The 20,013-nt window shown below is 45.3% G+C and overlaps 1 protein-coding gene across 4 annotated transcripts; it reads left to right on the top strand.

Moving 5' to 3' along the window:
- Positions 6,476-16,388, top strand: RAB29 (RAB29, member RAS oncogene family). 4 transcript variants are annotated; one of them, XM_003357401.4, is made up of 6 exons: positions 6,476-6,574; positions 6,871-7,116; positions 11,005-11,076; positions 11,755-11,936; positions 13,180-13,301; positions 13,990-16,388. In XM_003357401.4, exons 2-6 carry the CDS (start codon positions 6,993-6,995, stop codon positions 14,099-14,101), a joined length of 612 nt encoding a protein of 203 aa, XP_003357449.1. In that variant the 5' UTR covers positions 6,476-6,574; positions 6,871-6,992; the 3' UTR covers positions 14,102-16,388. The 4 variants fall into 4 exon arrangements, with proteins under 4 accessions (XP_003357449.1, XP_013835072.1, XP_003357447.1 ...); XM_013979618.2 differs by having other exon boundaries at positions 6,481-6,582; XM_003357399.4 differs by having other exon boundaries at positions 6,519-6,692.

The following is a 20,013-nucleotide window of genomic DNA, read 5'->3' as shown; positions in this document are numbered from 1 at the left end:
AATGTATGAACTTATGGGTGGGGGGAATGAGAAAAAAAGATTTCAAGGGATATGGATAAATATAAACTATTTATTTATTTATTTTGCTTTTTAGGGCCGCAGATGCGGCATACGGAAGTTCCCAGGATAGGGGTCAAAACAGAGTTACAGCTGCCGGCCTACACCACAGCCACAGCAATGCAGGATCCAAGCCACATCTGTGACCTACTCCACAGCTCATGGCAATGCCAGTTCCTTAACCCACTGAGTGAGGTCAGGGATGGAGCCCACATCTTCATGGATATAAGTCAGGTTCGAAACCCGCTCAGCCACAATGGGAACTCCCAAATGTAAACTGTTTATGATATTACTGAGCTAAGGTTAATTTTCTTAGGTGTGAAATGGTATTGTTACCAAGTTCATGCTCATACTGCTCATCCCATGACAGGCCAATAAATCAGGAGATGGTTTCCTAGGGCCAGTGATAACTGCCTTATTTGGAAAGCCAGCTGACCGAGACCACGGTGACTGGTGTCCCAAAGAACCATTTTACCCAAGTTAGAATTCGGGCTTTGCTTATTCTAAAAGGGGAGGGAGTGAGGTTGGTGGTTGCAAACTTCTTGGTGTCAGAATCCTTTGTTCTTGAGCTGTCCTTGTAATTCAGGTCACCATGTTCCTGTAAACCTCCGAGGAGACAAAAGTTATTCTCTGTTCCACAATTTTTTATCTTTATATGAATGGAAAAGTGTTTCTTTCAGAAAAAGCAACCGAATACAGAGGTTAAAGTAAAAGAAACAGATCTAACATGGAGTCAGATTTGTTCTTCCCTCTTATAGTATTTTGGTTCCGCAGAAGAATTTAATGATTAGGTGCTGTGTGCTGAAGTATTTAGGAATGAAGTGTGTGCTACTTACTTTTAATTATTTTACTTTTTTGTATTTTTGTTTTACTTTTTTTGTCTTTTTGCCATGTCTTGGGCCTCTCCTGCGGCATATGGAGGTTCCCAGGCTAGGGGTCGAATCGGAGCTGTAGCCACTGGCCTACGCCAGAGCCACAGCAACGTGGGATCCGAGCCATGTCTGCAACCTACACCACAGCTCACGGCAATGCCAGATCCTTAACCCCTTGAGCAAGGCCAGGGATCGAACCCGCAACCTTATGGTTCCTAGTCGGATTCATTAACCACTGCATCGCGACAGGAATTCCAATGCTACTTACTTTTAAATGTTTTGATACACATACATAAAAAGACAAAGCAAATGGGACAAAATGCCAGTCATTGAAAATCCAGCTAGAGGACATATTGATATGCATCATACTTTTTTTTTTCCTTTTCTTTAGGGCCACACCTGTGGCATTTGGAAGTTCCTGGGCTAGGAGTTGAATCAGAGCTGCAGCTGCCAGCCTACACCACAGCCACAGCACTAGGGATCAGAGCTTTGTTTGTGACCTACACCACAGCTCACGGCAACCCTGGATCCTTTAACACACTGAGCGAGGCCAGGGCTCAAACCAGCATCCTCATGGGTTCTTAACCCGCTGGGACCCAGCAGAAACTCGCATTATACTTTTCTTTTAACTTTTCTATGGGTTTGAAAATATTTTTAAATAAAATGTGGAAAGTAAAGTAAAAAGGAGGCAGGCACATGTAGGAAATGTGATAGCAACAGAGCAAGGCTGAGTACTTTATCTAGCTTCCAAAAAACTGTGTTCCAAACATGTACATGCAAATCCCTTGACCGGCACTCTGAAGGTGCCTTCCCTCGTCTTATAACTGTCTCTCTGGGAAACTGCAAATTTACTATCAAATAAATACAATACTCCCACCCCACCAAGCAACACAGGATTCAAACTGCATCTGCAACCTACAGAGCAGCTTGCAGCAATGCTGTTCTTAACTCGCTGAGTGAAGCCAGGGATGGAACCCACATCCTCATGGATACTAATCAGGTTCTTAACCCACTGAGCCACAACAGAAACTCCTGAAGTCAGGCTTTTAACGAGTATAAAGAATATCACCTTTTGGAGGAGGGGATATTCCAATTTGAGATCAGGTGAGATGAAAGCGTTAGGTAGGTGCTTTGGACACCAGTTCAGGGAGGTTGGCCAGTTTTTGGAAAGTTGGTAGACAATGAAGGAACAAGGATGTTTTAGGAAAATTATCCTTGCTGGTTGTGTAGGATGCATTGAAGATAAAAGAAATTAAAATCAGGGAGACCAATTAACAGGTTTTTGAAGATGATCCAGATGTGACTAATGAAAGGAAACTAGGAAAGTGGCACTAGATAGGATGTATAAAGGTCGAGTGGGAGAAATGTCTTTGAATGAAGTCTCAGCAGGATGTGGTGATTGACTTTTTAAAAGGGAGGGACTGTAGAGTGATGTGTGTAATAAATATTAACAATGTCTGCAAACAAAAACAAAAACCTCAGAGTTCCCAGCGTGGCTCAGCGGTCAACAAACCCGACTAGGAACCATGAGGTTTCAGGTTCAATCCCTGGCCTCCTCAGTGGGTTAAGGATCTGGCGTTGCTGTGGCTGTAGCGTAGGCCAGCGGCTACAGCTCTGATTCGACCCCTAGCCTGGGAACCTCCATATGCCGAGGGTGCAGCCCTAAAAAGCAAAAAAAAAACAAAAACAAAAACCTAATAAAATATTTTAAAAATTGGCTAAGGTGTTTAATAGGTATTTCTCCAAAGCCAAAAGGCCAAAAGATATGTGCAAAAATGTTCAACATTACTAATCAAAATACAAATAAAACCCAGTATCAGGGAGTTACCGTCGAGGTGCAGTGATTAACGAATCCGACTAGGAACCATGAGGTTGTGGGTTCGGTCCCTGGCCTTGCTCAGTGGGTTAAGGATCCGGCGTTGCCGTGAGCTGTGGTGTAGGTTGCAGATGTGGCTTGGATGCCAGGTTGCTCTGGCTCTGGCATAGGCCGGTGGCTATAGCTCTGATTAGACCCCTAGCCTGGGAAACTCCATATGCCGCGGGAGCGGCCCAAGAAATGGCAAAAAGACAAAAAAAAAAAAAAAAAAAAAACAAAAAAGCCCAATATTGTTCAGTTCACACCTATCAGGATGGGTATTATATAAAATGAACCTGATTAGCATCCATGAGGATGCAGGTTGGATCCCTGGCCTTGCTCAGTGGGTTAAGGGTCTGGTATCTCCGTGAGCTGTGGTGTAGGTCGCAGACGTGGCTTAGATCCTGCATTCCTGTGGCTGTGCTGTAGGCCAGCGGTTACAGCTCCAATTCAACCCCTAGCCTGGGAACCTCCATATGCCATGGAAGCAGCCCTAAAAAGACACACACACACACACACACACACACACACACACACACGCACGTGATTAGTAAGAGCTGTGGGGAGGGGGAGATGGGGAGTTACAAATCAACAGGCATAAGGTTCAGTTAAGCAAGGTGAATAAGTTCTAGAAATCTGCTGTACAATATTGTACCTATGTTGCATTCTTTTTTTTTTTTTTTGTCTTTTTGCCTTTTCTTGGGCCGCTCCCGAGGCATATAGAGGTTCCCAGGTTAGGGGTCCAATCAGAGCTGTAGCCACCAGCCCACACCACAGCCACAGCAATGCGGATCCAAGCCTCATCTGTGACCTACACCACAGCTCATGGTAACGCTGGATCCTTAACCCACTGAGTGAGGCCAGGGATCGAACCCTCAACCTCATGGTTCGTAGTCGGATTCGTTAACCACTGAGCCATGACGGGAACTCCCTGTGTTGCATTCTTAAAACCACATTTTGTATTGTATTGCATACTTTAAAACCTAAGAAGTAGATCTCATGTTGTGTTCCAACCACAATAAAATGAAAATGTTCAGTTCCAAAGCCTGAGTGAACGGAAGCAATGATTGGGCCCATGACAGAAATAGCTGTTTTTGTGGTGATACACAAGGAGGCTCTGGCAAGACAGCCAAGTGGAGGCACCTTTATAGCAGTTGAACAGAACTGACTCAAGATAAAAATATAAATAAAATTTCAGAGTTCCAGTTGTGGCTCAGCGGAAACGAATCCAACTAGTATCCATAAGGATGTAGATTTGATCCCTGCCCTTGATTAGTGGGTTAAGGATCTGGTGTTGCTGTGAGCTGTGGTGTAGGTCGCAGACAAGGTTCGGATCTGGTATTGCTGTGGCTGTGGCGTAGCCGGCAGCTGTAGCTCCAATTCTACCACTAGCCTCGGAACCTCCATATGCTACACCTATGGCCCTAAAAAGAAAAAAAGAAGATATAAATAAAATGTGGACGAAGAAAAACTTGAAGCCAACAGCAATTCATTAAAGTAAAAAGTTTAGGAGTTCCCAGCATGGCTCAGCGGTTAACAAATCTGATTAGCATCCATGAGGACGCATGTTCGATTCCTGGCCTTGCTGAGTGGTTAAGGATCCTGTGTTGCTGTGGCTGTGGTGTAGGCCGGCAGCTACAGCTCTGATTCGACCCCTAGCTTGGGAACTTCCATATGCCATGGGTGTGGCCCTAAAAAAAAGTGAGAAAGAAGAGTAAAAGTTTAAAGAATTATCAGCTCAGGGACCAAGAATCAAGCCTTAAAAAATACAAAGAAAGAAAACCACGAAAGAAAAAGATTATCACAGAAGTAGGAGGATAAACAAGAAAGAACTATCACGGTAGGTATGTGAAAAACAAATTTCAAGGTGTGGTTATCTATGTCAAAGCCTATGGGGATTGAGAAAAGACCATTAGAAAGGTGTCTGGGGAGTTCCCATCGTGGCGCAGTGGTTAACGAATCCGACTAGGAACCATGAGGTTGCGGGTTCGGTCCCTGGCCTTGCTCAGTGGGTTAAGGATCCGGCGTTGCCGTGAGCTGTGGTGTAGGTTGCAGACGCGGCTCGGATCCTGCGTTGCTGTGGCTCTGGCGTAGGCTGGCGGCCACAGCTCCGATTAGACCCCTAGCCTGGGAACCTCCATATGCCGCAGGAGCGGCCCAAAGAAATAGCAAAAAAAAAAAAAAAAAAAAAAGAAAGAAAGAAAGGCGTCTGGGACATTCAGAAGGATGAGTAGCCTAGCCTGACCTCCAGTACCTGGGTAACAAATATTTGGGGCTAAATACATCATGAACCATGCTGACATCCTTTCCTTACAGAACATAGGTGGCAGCCTATAAAGACCTGAGCAGGGCTATTTTCCCATTGCTCTATTGCTTTCTCTTCTACTCCTGGGAAAAACAGAAAATGAAGCTTACTGGAATTCCCACTGAGGTGCAGTGGGTTAATGATCTGGCTTGACTCTGTGAAGGCACCGGTTCAATCCCTGGCCAGGTGCAATAGTTTAAGGACCCAGCATCGCTGCTGCTGTGGCACACCTGGCACAGCTGTGGCAGGGCTCAGATTCGCCCCCTGGCCTAGGAACTTCCACCTGCGGCAGGGGGACGGGGGTGGGGTGGCACGGGCAGCGGAAAAAGAAAATGGAGCTTATTTTGTTTGGCGGTGAAGCTCGTGTGTGCTTAATTCCTACCTAAAGGGCAGGCATGTCCAAAAAGTTATGGGCTGAAAAATTAAAAGTATTTGCAAAATTGTAGTTTAATCATTATTCATGAGCAACAGCGACAAAAAATGGAAGAGGATTCTCAGTGTACTCCAGCTCAAATGGTATGAGGAAGGTAGTATGACTAGGGATTGTGGAAGTGAGAATGATGACCCAGCTATTGTTTTCTATTTTTACTGCTATAGCTAATTATTAAATGTTAATAATAACATTTAACAACATAGGTTTTTCTAGGAGTCTATCTCTTAATTGTGTCCCTGGACTTGATTGATAGATGCATTTGAAAAAAAATGTAAGAACTAGTAACCTTCCTTATGTTCACAAGCTCCTGATGTGTCTATCTAACTGAAAGAGCAGGAAATATACTTCACTTGGATCCTGAGAGAAGAGGGTTGAGCTTTTGTTAGTGGAGTAATGTGTGAAATCTACAGGATAATGTTTAATCTTAGCTCCACAAAACTTTGAAAGATAATGAGAAACCTATCTGGGGACAGATTTACGCAGGCAAGATCATGTCGAACAAATCGCCCCCGAAAGAGCTTTTCTATTCCAAAATTATTTTAAAATAAGATTCCGGAGTTCCCGTCGCGGCTCAGTGGTTAACGAATTCAACTAGGAACCAAGAAGTTGCGGGTTCGATCCCTGGCCTTGCTCAGTGGGTTAACCATCCATCATTGCCGTGAGCAGTGGTGTAGGTCGCAGACGCGGCTAGGATCCCACGTTGCTGTGGCTCTGGTGTAGGCCGGCGGCCACAGCTCCAATTAGACCCCTGGCCTGGCAACCTCCATATGCCCTGGGAGCGGGCCTAGAAAAGGCAAAAAGACAAAAAAAAGAAAAAGAAAAAAAGATTCCAAACGGTCGAAAGTGTTTGAAACTTCATGTAGGTTTTTAAAAACAAAAATAGTGAATAAACTACACATCCCAGAAAGCCACGCGAGCGAAATCTCCACACTCGGCCAGGTCTCTCCACCCCGAGGTAAGTTGGGAAATGTAGTGCTCCAAGCAACCCTGCACGTGACGCATGCGGAGGAAGGCAAGAGACTACGCCACCTGGGGCGGTACAACGTCAAGGGGTAAATGTGTAAGGCGCTCTTTCCTCCAAATGTGGCTTGTGCAGTAGGGAGAGGTCCCCTATCTTCTACCCAACCGTGAAATTCAGTCGCCCGCTGGAACAGCTCCGGGGAAGTCCCGGTGGGTGAGGCAACGTGGTGCCTTGTCCCGTTTCTCGTAGCCGGTCGGGAGGGGGAGAAGGTGAGAATAGCCGGGGGCTCGGAGCTTGCGTCCTGCGCCCCACCCAGGCTGCGGCCGCGCGGGGAGGAAGCGCGTATAGGTTGAGTGCAAAGTTTCCTTTTTTGCTTTTTCGTCACAGCAACCCCAACGAGCAGTGGGCAGAAATGCCAAACTTCAGTTTGAGCGGGGTCCGGAGCCAAAGGAGTTAAAATAAACGACTCCCCCACTTCCCTCCTCCCTAAAACGTCGGTCCCGCTAGCCATGAGCAGCCGCGATCACCTGTTCAAAGTGCTGGTGGTGGGGGATGCCGCAGTGGGCAAGACGTCCCTGGTGCAGCGGTATTCCCAGGACAGCTTCAGCAAACACTACAAGTCCACGGTGGGAGGTGAGACGTCCCTTCGGGGGCGGGGTAGGCGGGAGGCTGGGACCACGGACTCGAGCTGTGGACTTAGTTGGGGTGGATAACGGGGAATTTGGTATCCTTGGGGCTTTCCTTGGGTCAGGAAGTAGATGTCTGGGATCCTAGAGGGAGGCAGGCTGGGTCTGTTTTGCGTGACTCTTGGGTTTCCCCATTAGGTTTTTTCCAGCCTGAGCCGACTGTCTGGAAAGAGATGAAACTAAGGTGTGATGATAAGGACATGGGGAAGGGAGATGAGAAAATGAGCAATTGCTGCTTTTCGCTGAGGGAACTATGAACTCAAGTCTCCTCCTGCTGCCTTCCTAGCGGTCACGAGCAAATCTCTGCCATCAGCAGATGCAGTGGAGACGCTCCAGAGAATCTGGTTAGGTACCAGCCAGGGACTGTTGTCCTGCCTTCACAGGAGTTACAGACAGCTGTTGAAGGCACAGAAAGGTGTTTAACCTGGCCTCAAGGAGCCTAGCTTTGTAATGGAGATGCCTGTAGGGGAGAACCCCTGGGGCACACAGTCAGATGCTTATCAGGGCTGCTGAGCTGTGTGTTTTTTGTCCATTAATTGCCTAAATAAAGGCAATGTAGAAATTCTTAGCTTGAAAGACACCACTTCTCTGACCTGTTTTTCCCACCCCTTTTCCTTTCAAATTAGGGGGCGGGGGGATGAGGAAGGGAACACCAAGAGTTAATTCATTTCATTCCAGGTGTGACCTTTGGACTCAACTGTCTTTTCAGAAGTAGAAATGCCTTTTAAATAGAAGTTTAGAAGGGGTGAGCTGGTGAAGAGGGAGAGTAAAAACATTTATTTATCTTCAGTAAAAAGAACTAATTTTTTTGGCCTCGCCTGCAGCACATGAAGTTCCCAGGTCAGGGATTGAACCAGCGTCACAGAGGCGACCCAAGCCACTGCAGTGAAAATGCTGGATCTTAACCTGCTGCACTACAAGAGAACTCCAAAAAAAAAAAAAGAACTTTTTTTTTTTCTTTAAGGAAAAAACTTGTGGTAATGTAAATTTTGAAAATGTGTGCTGGTGTTCATTATGGAATTTTAAAAAATTAACATGCATTTCGGGAGTTCCTGTCGTGGCTCAGTGGTTAACGGATCCGACTAGGAACCATGAGGTTGCCGGTTGGATCCCTGGCCTTGCTCAGTGAGTTAAGGATATGGCGTTGCCATGAGCTGTGGTGTAGGTCGAAGACGTGGCTTGGATCTGGCATTGCTGTGGCTGTGGTGTAGGCCGGCTGCTACAGCTCCCATTAGACCCCTAGCCTGGGAACTTCCATGTGCCATGGGTGTGGCCGTAGAAAAGACAAAAAAAAAAAAAAAAATTAACATGCATTTAGATTGCTATTAAAAGTGCCTTCCAGGAGTTCCCGTCATGGCTCAGTGGCTAAGAAATCCGACTAGGAACCATGAGGTTGCAGGTTGGATTCCTTGCCTCGATCAGTGGGTTAAGGATCTGGTGGTGTTGTGCGCTGTGGTGTAGGTTGAAGATACAGCTTGGATCCCGAGTTGCTGTGGCCCTAGAAAAATACAAAAAAGACCAAAAAAAATCCTCCTGTAGTTCTCTTGCAGCACAGTGGAATAAGGATCTGGTGTTGTCACTGTAGTGGCTTGGGTTGCTGTTGTGGCATAGGTTCCATTCCTGGCCTAGGAACTTCTACATGCTGTAGGTAGGACCAAAAAAAATTTAAAAAAATAAAAAATCCTCCTTAATAACATTCATCAAAATTAAGTTTTTAAGTTTCAAAGATTTAAAGTAATCTTGGAATAAAATAAAATCTTTGAAAAGAATCTTAAAAAATAAAAAGAGCAGGAGTTCCCGTCGTGGCATAGTGGTTAACGAATCCGACTAGGAACCATGAGGTTGCGGGTTCGGTCCCTGCCCTTGCTCAGTGGGTTAACGATCCGGCGTTGCCGTGAGCTGTGGTGTAGGTTGCAAACGCGGCTGGGATCCCGCGTTGCTGTGGCTCTGGCGTAGGCCGGTGGCTACAGCTCCGATTCAACCCCTAGCCTGGGAACCTCCATATGCCGCGGGAGCGGCCCAAGAAATAGCAACAACAACAACAAAAATAAATAAATAAAATAAAATAAAAAGAGCAGTTTCCTGGTGGCTCAGCAAGCTAAGGATCCAGCATTGTCACTGCTATGGTGCAGGTTTGATCCCTGGCCTGGGAACTTCTGCATGCCCTGAGTGCAGCCAAAAAAATAAAGAGTTTCAAAAATTGTTTCCTGACCACTTGCCCTCAACTCTGAAATAATATGAGGGTCCCTATTTTATGGATTTGGTTTAAAAATATCCCACTAATTTTTAGCAGTTGCTCTAGTTTTCCTATAGTAAAGAATATAATTGGCTAATTTTTCCCCCAGTGTTTATTCTGAATTTCCCCTAGCTTTCATCTCTGTCATAGATGCAGGAAAGTGTATTTCCAAACTTTGGAAATTATCCTATTTCTTTCTTTCTTTCTTTTTTTTCTTTTCTTTTCTTTTCTTTTTTTTTTTTTTTTTTTTTTTTTGCCACACCCATGGCATATAGAAGTTCCCAGGCTAGGGGTGGAGCTACAGCTGCTCGCCTACACCACAGCCACAGCAACACCAGATCCTTAACCCACTGAGTGAGGTCAGGGATCAAACCTGCAACCTCATGGTTACTAGTCGGATTCATTTCTGCTGAACCAAACAGGAACTCCATCATAGCTTTTAAGCATCCATCTGGTGCAGCATCTTCATCCTGGCGACTCCTCTGGGATCTTTTGACTTTATCCCACTCCTGCTCCAGCTAATTCCTACAGCCTTATGGGGGGATGTAGAATTCCCCAAAGGGTGTGTTTTTCTCCATACAGTTGGATTAAAAACCAACATCGAAATTGAATGTGGAAGATGCAAAAGCCACCACACTTACCTCATTTCCTCCTTCTACCCCATCACCTCTTCCAACCCCCTCAATCTCCCAGAAACTGTTTAACCTGAGATTGGGTTGTTTTTGTAATTACTCCCACGCTGCCATGCCCAGCCTTAGACAGGTAGGATGAAATCAGTTGTTTGACAGAGGAATAGAAACTGGAGATGCCTTCAGAGACCCCATATGAATTATCTGTCCCACATTTAATACATGATGTGACTAGGGCCTAAAAAGTAACCAAACAGGAGTTCCCGTCGTGGCGCAGTGGTTAACGAATCCGACTAGGAACCATGAGGTTGCGGGTTCGATCCCTGCCCTTGCTCAGTGGGTTAACGATCCGGCGTTGCCGTGAGCTGTGGTGTAGGTTGCAGACGCGGCTCGGATCCCGCGTTGCTGTGGCTCTGGCGTAGGCCGGTGGCTACAGCTCCGATTCGACCCCTAGCCTGGGAACCTCCATATGCCGCGGGAGCGGCCCAAGAAATAGCAAAAAGACAAAAAAAAAAAAATAACCAAACAGCAGTTCCCATCATGGCTCAATGGTAATGAATCCAACTAGTATCCATGAGGATGCAGGTTCAATCCCTGGCCTCGCTCAGTGGGTTAAAGATCTGGCATTGCCGTGGCTCTGGTGTAGGCCAGAAGCTACAGCTCCGATTTGACCCCTAGTCTGGGAACTTCCACATGCCACAGGTGCAGCCCTAAAAAGACAAAATAAAAAAAAACCTAAACAAATAAATAATGAATGAGGGGGATGAAAGTGGTGTGTACCTTGGATTGTAATTGTATTTTTGATGTGACTAGGGATTTTTTTTTTTTATTGTAACCATTTTTATTTAATATTGTTCTGGAGACAGAGCTTACACAATTAGGAGAGAAAAGTATGAATTTTGAGGAAAAAGAAGTACTATGGATTTTTTAAAGTGTAAATTTTATTCAAGTGTGTCACATCCATTTTCAGTGGATTTCGCTCTGAAGGTGCTCCAGTGGTCTGACTCAGAGGTGGTGCGCCTCCAGCTGTGGGATATTGCAGGTAGGCTGGGAAGACTGGACAAGAACAAGGGAAGAAACTTTGGTTTAACCATCAGGCTCTCAGAAAAAGTGGGGCAACAACACCAACATTTTTTTTTCTCAAGTTGGGATGCTTGAGCTGCTCTGAGGATGGGCTGAATGGACGTAGAGCTTTTGTAGATGTTTTCCGCAAATGTTTTGCCCTGAATACATGTAGAGCAGTCTCTACGTGGGTGGAGGGGCTGGTGGGGTGGTGAACTGTCCAGACCATAGGTGGATGCTCCCACAAGAGGGAAAGAGTGCTCTCTAGGTTTTCAGCTGACTCTGGTGACAAACAAAATAGAGACAATAATAATAGCTAATGCTTATTATGTGCCAAGCACTGGTTCTAAGCATTTTAGATTCTCTGACTCATAACTGCTATCCTCATAACTACTCTAAAGTGTGTGCTCCCCCGACACACACACACACTTGACAGATGAGCAATCTGAAGTACTGAAAACTTGATTTGTCCAAAGTCACATAGTCAGTGATCGAGCAGGGATTTGGAATTGGGGGATCTGGGTGCAGAATCTGGACTCAGCCGCTATGCATTCTGTCCTCTTTCCCACAATGAAAATGGGAAGAGCAGGGTGTCAGAGAGCGTGCCAGGACTAGTTCTGAGAATCACCTTCTCAAGAGCTGTCTCCTTCCTTCACAGGCCAGGAGCGCTTCACCTCTATGACCAGACTTTACTATCGGGATGCCTCTGCCTGTGTTATCATGTTTGATGTTACCAACGCCACTACCTTCAGCAACAGCCAGAGATGGAAACAGGACCTGGACAGCAAGCTCACACTGCCTAATGGAGGGCCAGTGCCCTGCCTGCTCTTAGCCAATAAGGTGTGTGGTCAGTCTTGGAAAATGGCCCCTGACCTCAATCCGTGCTCAGAGAATAAGTGTGTCTAAAATGTACTCCTGTCATGACTTAATGAACCCGACTAGTATCCATGAGAACTCGGGTTCAATCCCTGGCCTTGCTCGGTGGGTTAAGGATCCGGCATGGTGTAAGTCACAGATTTTGCTTGGATCCCATGTTGCTGTGGCTGTGGTGTAGATGGGCAGCTGCAGTTCTGATTCAACCCCTAGCCTGGGAACATCCGTATGCCACAGGTGTGGCCCTAAAAAGCAAAAAAAAAAAAAAAATTAAATTTTTTTTTAAAAAGCACCCTGGGAGTTCCCTGGTGGCCTGGTGGTTAAGGATCCATCATTGTCACTGCTGTAGCTCAGGTCACTGCTGTGGCACTAGTTCAGTTCCTGGCTCAGGAGCTTCCACATGCTGTAGGAATGGCCAAAAAATAATAAAATAAAATGCATATTGATTATGAGTATCCAGTTCCCCTTCTCAAGTTGGCAAAATCTTATCTCCTTTCAAAAGATGTTGAGACTTTTGGGGGAAGAATGTTGACTATAGATTTTTTTGGCAGGGATGGGCAGGTCTTTTGAGGGCTACGCCCGAGGCATATGAAGGCTCCCAGGCTAGGGGTAGAATCAGAGCTGCTGCCACTGGCGTACACCATAGCCACAGCAATGCCAAATCTGAGCTCATCTGCAACCTGCACCACAGCTCACAGCAACGCCAGATCCTTAACCCACTGAGCAAGGCCCAGGATCCACCCTGCATCCTCGTGGATGCTAGTCAGATTCATTTCCTCTGAGCCACAATGAGAATTCTGACTGTAGGTTTTAGATGTTGTTTTCTAGCCATTAGTGGCACTGTTTTATTTTATTTTTATTTTTATTTTTTGTCTTTTTGCCTTTTCTAGGGCTGCTTCCTGCCGCATATGAAGGTTCCCAGGCTAGGGGTCTAATCGGAGCTGTAGCCACCTACACCACAGCCACAGCAACTCGGGATCCGAGCCTCATCTGCAGCCTACACCACAGCTCACGGCAATGCCAGATCCTTAACCTACTGAGCAAGGCCAGGGATCGAACTCGCAATCTCATGGTTCCCAGTCGTATTCATTAACCACTGCGCCACGACCGGAACTCCATAGTGGCACTGTTTTATAATCACAGGTATCTGAGTAATGTTCCTGTCCTTGGAAAGTTTATGGTGTTGACTTTTATTTATTTTCTTTGCCAGTGTGATCTATCCCCTTGGGCGGTGAGCCGAGACCAGGTTGACCGGTTCAGTAAAGAGAACGGCTTCACAGGTTGGACAGAAACATCAGTCAAGGAGAACAAAAATATTAACGAGGCGATGAGGTGAGTAGCGCGTGTTGTTCTGGGGATGGCACGAAGATTCACCCATTTTGAACCTTCTTTTCTTGTTTCTAAACAAATGAGAATAGACCGAGCCACTGGAATGCCAGTTTCTGAAGGTCAGGGATGCTGCTGTCTTCTCTCCTGAGATAGCTAGGGAGAGAGGGGCATTGAAATCCTGTAACTGGCTCTGCTGAATGCCATCTGGTTTTAAGACAGACTGTCTATGGAGTTCCCATTGTGGCGCAGTGGTTAATGAATTTGACTAGGAGCCATGAGGTTGTGGGTTCGATCCCTGGCCTTGCTTTTGGGTTAAGGATCTGGCGTTGTCATGAGCTGTGGTGTAGGTTGCAGACGTGGCTTGATCCTGTGTTGCTGTGGCTCTGGCGTAGGCTGGCAGCTACAGCTCCAATTAGACCCCTAGCCTGGGAACCTCCATATGCCGCGGGAAGCAGCCCTAAAAAAGGCAAAAAGCCAAAAAAAAAAAAAAAAAAAAGACAATGTCTAGAGCTCCCTTGAGGCGCAGCAGGTTAAGGATCTGGTGTTGGCACTACAGCAACTCAGGTCACTCTCATGTACGGGTTCCATCCCTGGCCCAGGAACTTCCACATGCTGTAGGCATAGACAACGTCTGACATTTCTCCCTTTCTTCCATCCAGGTTCTCAGGCTTATTTTTTATTGTTTTTTTAGAGTCCTCATTGAAAAGATGATGAGCAATTCCAAAGAAGAAATGTCTTTGTCCACCCAAGGGAACTACATTAACCTGCACACCAAGCCCACCTCCAGCTGGACCTGCTGCTAATAGCATTTGGCTTGTGTTTGCTCACAGTCCTAGGAGGTCTTTCTCTGCCTTTTGGTTACCCACCCAGCAATTTTACTAAGTACATTTGAACTGTCTCTTGCCAACTATCTGGTAAGGAGGGCCATCGTCCCTAAGAAAAAACACCTTGGACCCTTGTGTGTTTCTGCTTCTGCAAGTTGCCTCTTGCTTGCAGCTGGCTTCCAGGGCTCAGTCGGTGCCCTCTGTAGAAGAAAAACTGTCTCATCCCTCAATTTGTGAGCTGGGATTTTGTAGGAAGGATTAGAAATCAGCATCTATATTTTAAGGATCATCATTCTCACGTGCTTTTGAGTGGATTTTTTTCCGTTCAATGTATATTGATATCTCCATCTGATAGGACTTCAGGTTGCAAGGAAAATGAGATCAAAGGTCATTTCCCCAATTCCTTGTAGGTCATTGGTTTCAGGTTCTTTTTGTCAGACTCTGAGCTGCAGAAGTGCGTTTGGGGCTACTGAAGGTAAACCAAAAGTCACTGTATTTTTTTAAGCTGAAGACACAATTAGCTTTCTCTTGTCATGGTTTTAAGACTAGTCAAGCTTAGAGTTCCTGCCATGGCACAGTGGGTTAATGATCCGGCTTCGTCTCTGGCAGCTTGGGTTCGATTCTTAGCCTGATGCAGTGGCTTAAGGATCCAACATTGCTGCAGCTGTGGCGAAGGTCACAGTGGCAGCTCGGATTTGATCCTCGCCAGGGAACTTCAATATGCCACAGGTGTGGCTGAAAAATAAACAAACAAAAAGTCAAGCTTTTAAACTATCTGTCTTACGTGGTGAGAGGGCCTCTTTCTCCAAAGAAATGAATTATCACATTAAGATTTTCTGCTGTGTCTCTCCCAGTGGAATGGGGGCAGGGTTTGCAGGTTTCTGGGTTGGTGTCTTGCCACATAACGCCACCAGGGCCATCCGTTGGCTGTGGTGCCCTGGTCTATACCTTTCAGCTCTGAGAGTCTGAATGGAAGAAGAGGGAGAGGTTAACAGATCAAAATCCTGTGGGGCAACTTCCATGAGCGCTATCGGTGGCTCGCACTTAACAGCCATAGGAAATAAATATCATGTATAGACGTTTGCCTGGGGGTGGAGAGTATACAGACAGAAAATCATTAGGTAATTTAAGTGCTAAATTGGATAGAGTTTTTAAGTATCAAATCACTTCTAGACGGTTTAATTTGTTAAATTCTCACAGGCTGGTGATTTATAACCTACTCAAAGTTATGAATATTCTTAGTGAACTCAGAGGCTTAGAGCTCTTTGTGAGACACTTATCAAAATAAGTGTTCTAAGTCAATGCTTCCGTCAAATCTGACGGATCAGAACCACCTGGGAAATGTGTTTAAAATTTTAAAAATAAAATGTTGTAAGATTTTTGATTCCCAGCCCAGCCTCCAATCTTTTTTTTTTTTTTTTTTTTTTTGGTCTTTTTATGGCCGCACCCGTGGCATATGGAGGTTCCCAGGCTCGGGGTCTAATCAGAGCTGTAGCCACCAGCCTACGCCAGAGCCACGGCAATGCCAGATCAGAGCCGCATCTGCAACGTACACCACAGCTCATGGGAATGCTGGATCCTTAACCCACTGAGCGAGGCCAGGGATCGAACCTGCAACCTCATGGTTCCTAGTCAGATTCGTTTCCACTGAGCCATGACGGGAACTCCCGCCTCCAGTCTATTGAATCAAAATGTCCAGGCGTGAAGCCTGGGAATTTGTTGTGGTTCTTTTGTTTTTCACGTCTTCCCAGGTGATTCTGATCAGCCCAACGTGGAAACCCTTGCTGGAGAACATGATAAAGATACAGAGACCCAGGCCTTCCCTTCAGAAGTGACTCTGGGCTTTTGTGGGCTCCGTTAGCTCTCCAGGTGATCCTGACACGCACCAGCCTTTGACAAGCACTGTCCTAAGAGAGAGCAGAGGCCAAATAGCAGAGCCTTCAGTGGTTTGCTTTTAATGCGAATTATTAAACATTTTGCACAATCCTTGGAGACCTCCAAGTTCTCTTTCGTATTAACCCTTTTCAGGTAGGGTTTTTATTACAGTGATTCTGAAAATAATAGTGGACTAACAAGTTCTCTGTGAGAAGAAAATTGATTTTTTTAATCACTGGTTTGAACCCCTGCAAAATCACAAATAAATGGAAAATAAGGATTACATTCATAGTAGTTATTGGCCTTGAATTGAATTTGTCAAAGTGTTATTTTATACCAATGGGGTGTTGTGGTAATGATACATTTTTCAAATACATTCTTTAAAAATTGAGGTAAATAATTTTTCTGGTTATCTGTTAATTTACTAGTATGAGTTGCCTCATTCCAGTTCAGTACTTGGTGTAGCTTCTCAAATACTGCTTGGAAATGTGACCATTTCAAAAATTGAATATGCTTCCTTTTCCCATTTGCTGACAGGATATTCCTGCCTTTTCAAGCATTGCTGCCAGCCCTTCTGGATTTTCTCTCCCAAGTGGTGAATATTAGGACCCTGAAACTAATTAAAGAAGTTGAAATATAACTAATTCCTCTCCCTGTCCCTATCTATAAAGAAAGGGGAAAGTGATTAAGATAAATAAGAAGAGGGGGTTCCTGTCATGGTGCAGCGGAAATGAATCTGACTAGTATCCATGAGGATGTGGGTTCGATCCCTGGCTTCGCCCAGTGGGTTAGGAATCCAGTGTTGCCATGAGCTGTGGTGTAGGTCACAGACCCGGCTAGGATCCCATATTGTTATGGCTCCAATTCGACCCGTAGCCTGGGAACTTCCATATGCCGCAGGTGTGGCCCTAAAAAAAAGAGAGAGAAAATATTGACATGATTAGAAATGTGATTATACTAAAATAATTCGATCCCACCATTTGGATAAAATTTTGGGGAACATGGAAACTGTTGTGGCCCTTCTAGAGAAATTTCCTTGAGACAAGATGCCCCTCCAACCATTCAGCTGGTCTTTGGCCGAAAAGAAAACATGAGCATTCCCTGCAGAATGTTCTAAGAGACTCACGGAAGGGCTGAGAACAGAGCTGTGGGATCTGACTGCCCTGGCTTTCTACTTTGAACAGAATAGCTGAGTGACCCAACAAGCCAGGGAAGGGACTACAGGTCAAGGAAGGCCCCTCAGCAGTAAGTGATGGTTTGCTCTTTTGTACATGAGCCAGAATTGCTCCAGGATGATTTCCCTAATTCCCTTTCCTTAGCTGTTGCTGAGGAATATTTGGGTTCTTTATTTCCCCCTCTTATCTCCAGATTTAACCCTTTTCTTTAAGGGGTCTGTTTTCTGTCTACGGGACACTATCTCATGGAACAGGAGGCTTTTCCTGCCTGCCTTTCATAGGCATCCTGCTTTTAACATGATCTAAGGCCATGGGTGGAAGATGTAAAAATCAGAGTTCCCATGGTAGCTCAGTGGGTTAAGGACCCAACGTTCTCTCTCTGAGGATGGTGGTTCGATCCCTGGCCTTGCTCTGTGGGTCAAGGATCTGGTGTTGTGGCAAGCTGTGGTGTAGGTTGCAAATGTGCCTCCGATCCAGTGTTGTCGTGACTGGGATTCAGCCCCTAGCCTGGGAACTTCCATATGCTGCAGGTGCGGCCCTAAAAAAAAAAAAAAAAAAAAAAAAAGTAAAAATCTCCATGATAGGTATTCTGTAAAATCCAGTGACTAGATTGCTCATGGAAACAAATGTCAGTGCCCTTTTCTTCTTCACCCTTTTCTCCTTCACTAAGGAAGTATAAGAAGAGGCCTCAGCTGTATATATGACTCATTTATTGAAGCCAAATAATCCCCAAAGCTGTGAGTTGGAATTGGTAGGAAGCCACTAGAAAATGTGCATTGGAAAGAACTCTTACATGTATTTTTGATTCAGCCATAAATACCAGAGACACGAGAATAATCTACATATGACCTTTGTTGTTGTTAGAAAAGCCCTGCCTTCTCTTTGGCAAGTGTAATCTGAATTCTCTCCAGTTTTATCTGCAGAGTTTCAGTATAATAATGGTATTGCTCTGCTTTAGGGTTCTCCAGAGAAACAGAAATAATAAGATGTATTATATACATGTACACACACTCATACATGTAAAGAGATTTCCTTTTTTTGTTTGTTTGTTTTTTGTTTTTTCTAGGGCTGCTCCTGCGGCACATGGAGGTTCCTGTTCTAGGGGTCGAATCGGAGCTATAGCCGCCGGCCTACGCCACAGCCACAGCAACACAGGATCCATTGCCGCATCTGCGACCTACACCACAGCTCACGGCAACACCAGATCCTTAACCCACTGAGCAAGGCCAGGGATCGAACCTGCAACCTCATGGTTCCTAGTCAGATTTTTTAACCACTGCGCCACAACAGGAACTCCAAGAGATTTCTTATAAGAATGTGGCTCATATGATTCTGGAGACTGGCAAGTCCGAAAGCTGCAGAGCTGATGTCCCAGTTCAAGTCCCAAGGCTGGCACATTGGAAGAGCTGATATTCCAGTTCAAAGGCCTCCAGGGAGAAGAATTCTCTCTTAGTCAAGACAGGGTTCAATTTTTTCTTCTATTTGGGCCTTCAACTGATTGGATGAGGCCCACCCACATGGGGGAGAGCAATCTGCTTTACTCCATCTATTGGTTTAAGTGTTAATCTCATCCACAGACACCCTCACAGAAACCCCCAGAATAATGCTTGGCCAAATATCCGGGCACCTCATAGCCCCATCAAATTGACAAAGTTAATCATGACATGCACTTTACCTTACTGTGCGATGGTGCTGTTTTGATACTTTTTCTTCACCTTCAAGTTTAATTTGATTTATACTCAACGTCCATTTGACTAGGAACTAACTGCATGGTTTTTGTTTTGTTTGTTTGTTTTCTTGCTTTTTAGGACTGCACTGTGGCATATAGAAATTCCTGGGCCGTGGGTTGAATCAGAGCTACAGCTGCTGGCCACAGCCACAGCCACAGCCCTGCCAGCCAGATCCGAGCCATGTCTGCAACCTACACCCCAGCTCACAGCAATGCCAAATCCTTAACCTACTGAGCAAGGCCAGGGATCAAACATGCACATCCTCATGGATACTAGTCAGATTTGTTTCCACTGCACCTCTAACAACATGTAAAAAGGAGAAAGAAGATAGGAAAGGAAGGTGGTAAGATAGACGTTGTATCATTTTTCATGATATGAGAAGGGCAGCACGGAAGCACTGGGTACCAGTATCTGACTTGGTATAAACTCCTCCCTCAGATCTGTGAGTTGGATATGTGTCTTGCACTATCTTAAAAATAAAGCAAGCAGTTCTTCCCATTTCATGTTTGAGGGAACAAATATCTCACAATTTGAATGGCAGCCGGTTGAATTTGTAATAAAGCCAAGACATAACTGCAGATCTTCCAATTCCCTATCTCCATTCTGCCATTTAGGTTTCTGGGAAGCCTTTGACCTGAAAAACCTATTTTAGAAAAGGAGCCCAGACATTTAGAGAAACAGAACTGGTCCCTTTTGGGTTTGAAACTTTTGGTGTGTGTTAATAGATTTTGAGATCATATTTAGGTGTGGAATAGAGATGTGTGTGATTAAGTTGGGGGCCAAATTAAGTGCAGTTTAAATAGCCTGCAGTGCAGATACGTCCTGAGATGTTTGACAGGTTTCACTACCAAGATACATCACCCAAATGCAGTGACTGTCATTTAATTTTGAATATTAGCTTTCTTGTTTGCAGGTACAGAGATTTTTTTTTTTTAATTTTTAATTCTTGGAGTTCCTGTAGTGGCGCAGCGGAAACAAATCCGACTAGGAACCATGAGGTTGCAGGTTCCAACTCTGGCCTCACTCAGTGGGTTAAGGATCCGTGAGCTGTGGTGCGGGTTGAAGATGCAGCTTGAATCTGGCATTGCTGTGGCTGTGGTATAGGCTGGCA

The sequence above is a fragment of the Sus scrofa genome, chromosome 9 (assembly GCF_000003025.6).
Source record: "Sus scrofa isolate TJ Tabasco breed Duroc chromosome 9, Sscrofa11.1, whole genome shotgun sequence".
Classification (NCBI taxonomy): Eukaryota; Metazoa; Chordata; class Mammalia; order Artiodactyla; family Suidae; genus Sus; species Sus scrofa.
Note: the sequence above shows the minus strand (reverse complement) of the source record. Positions and strands in the feature narration are given on the sequence as shown.

What these genes read in the sequence shown, in the direction of transcription:
- RAB29 (XM_003357401.4), top strand. Translation starts at nt 6,993, where the DNA reads ATGAGCAGCCGCGATCACCTGTTCAAAGTGCTGGTGGTGGGGGATGCC. An exon ending in CCAGCTGTGGGATATTGCAG is followed by an intron (nt 11,077 to 11,754) that starts GTAGGCTGGGAA and finishes CTTCCTTCACAG; the next exon opens with GCCAGGAGCGCTTCACCTCT. An exon ending in GCCTGCTCTTAGCCAATAAG is followed by an intron (nt 11,937 to 13,179) that starts GTGTGTGGTCAG and finishes TTTCTTTGCCAG; the next exon opens with TGTGATCTATCCCCTTGGGC.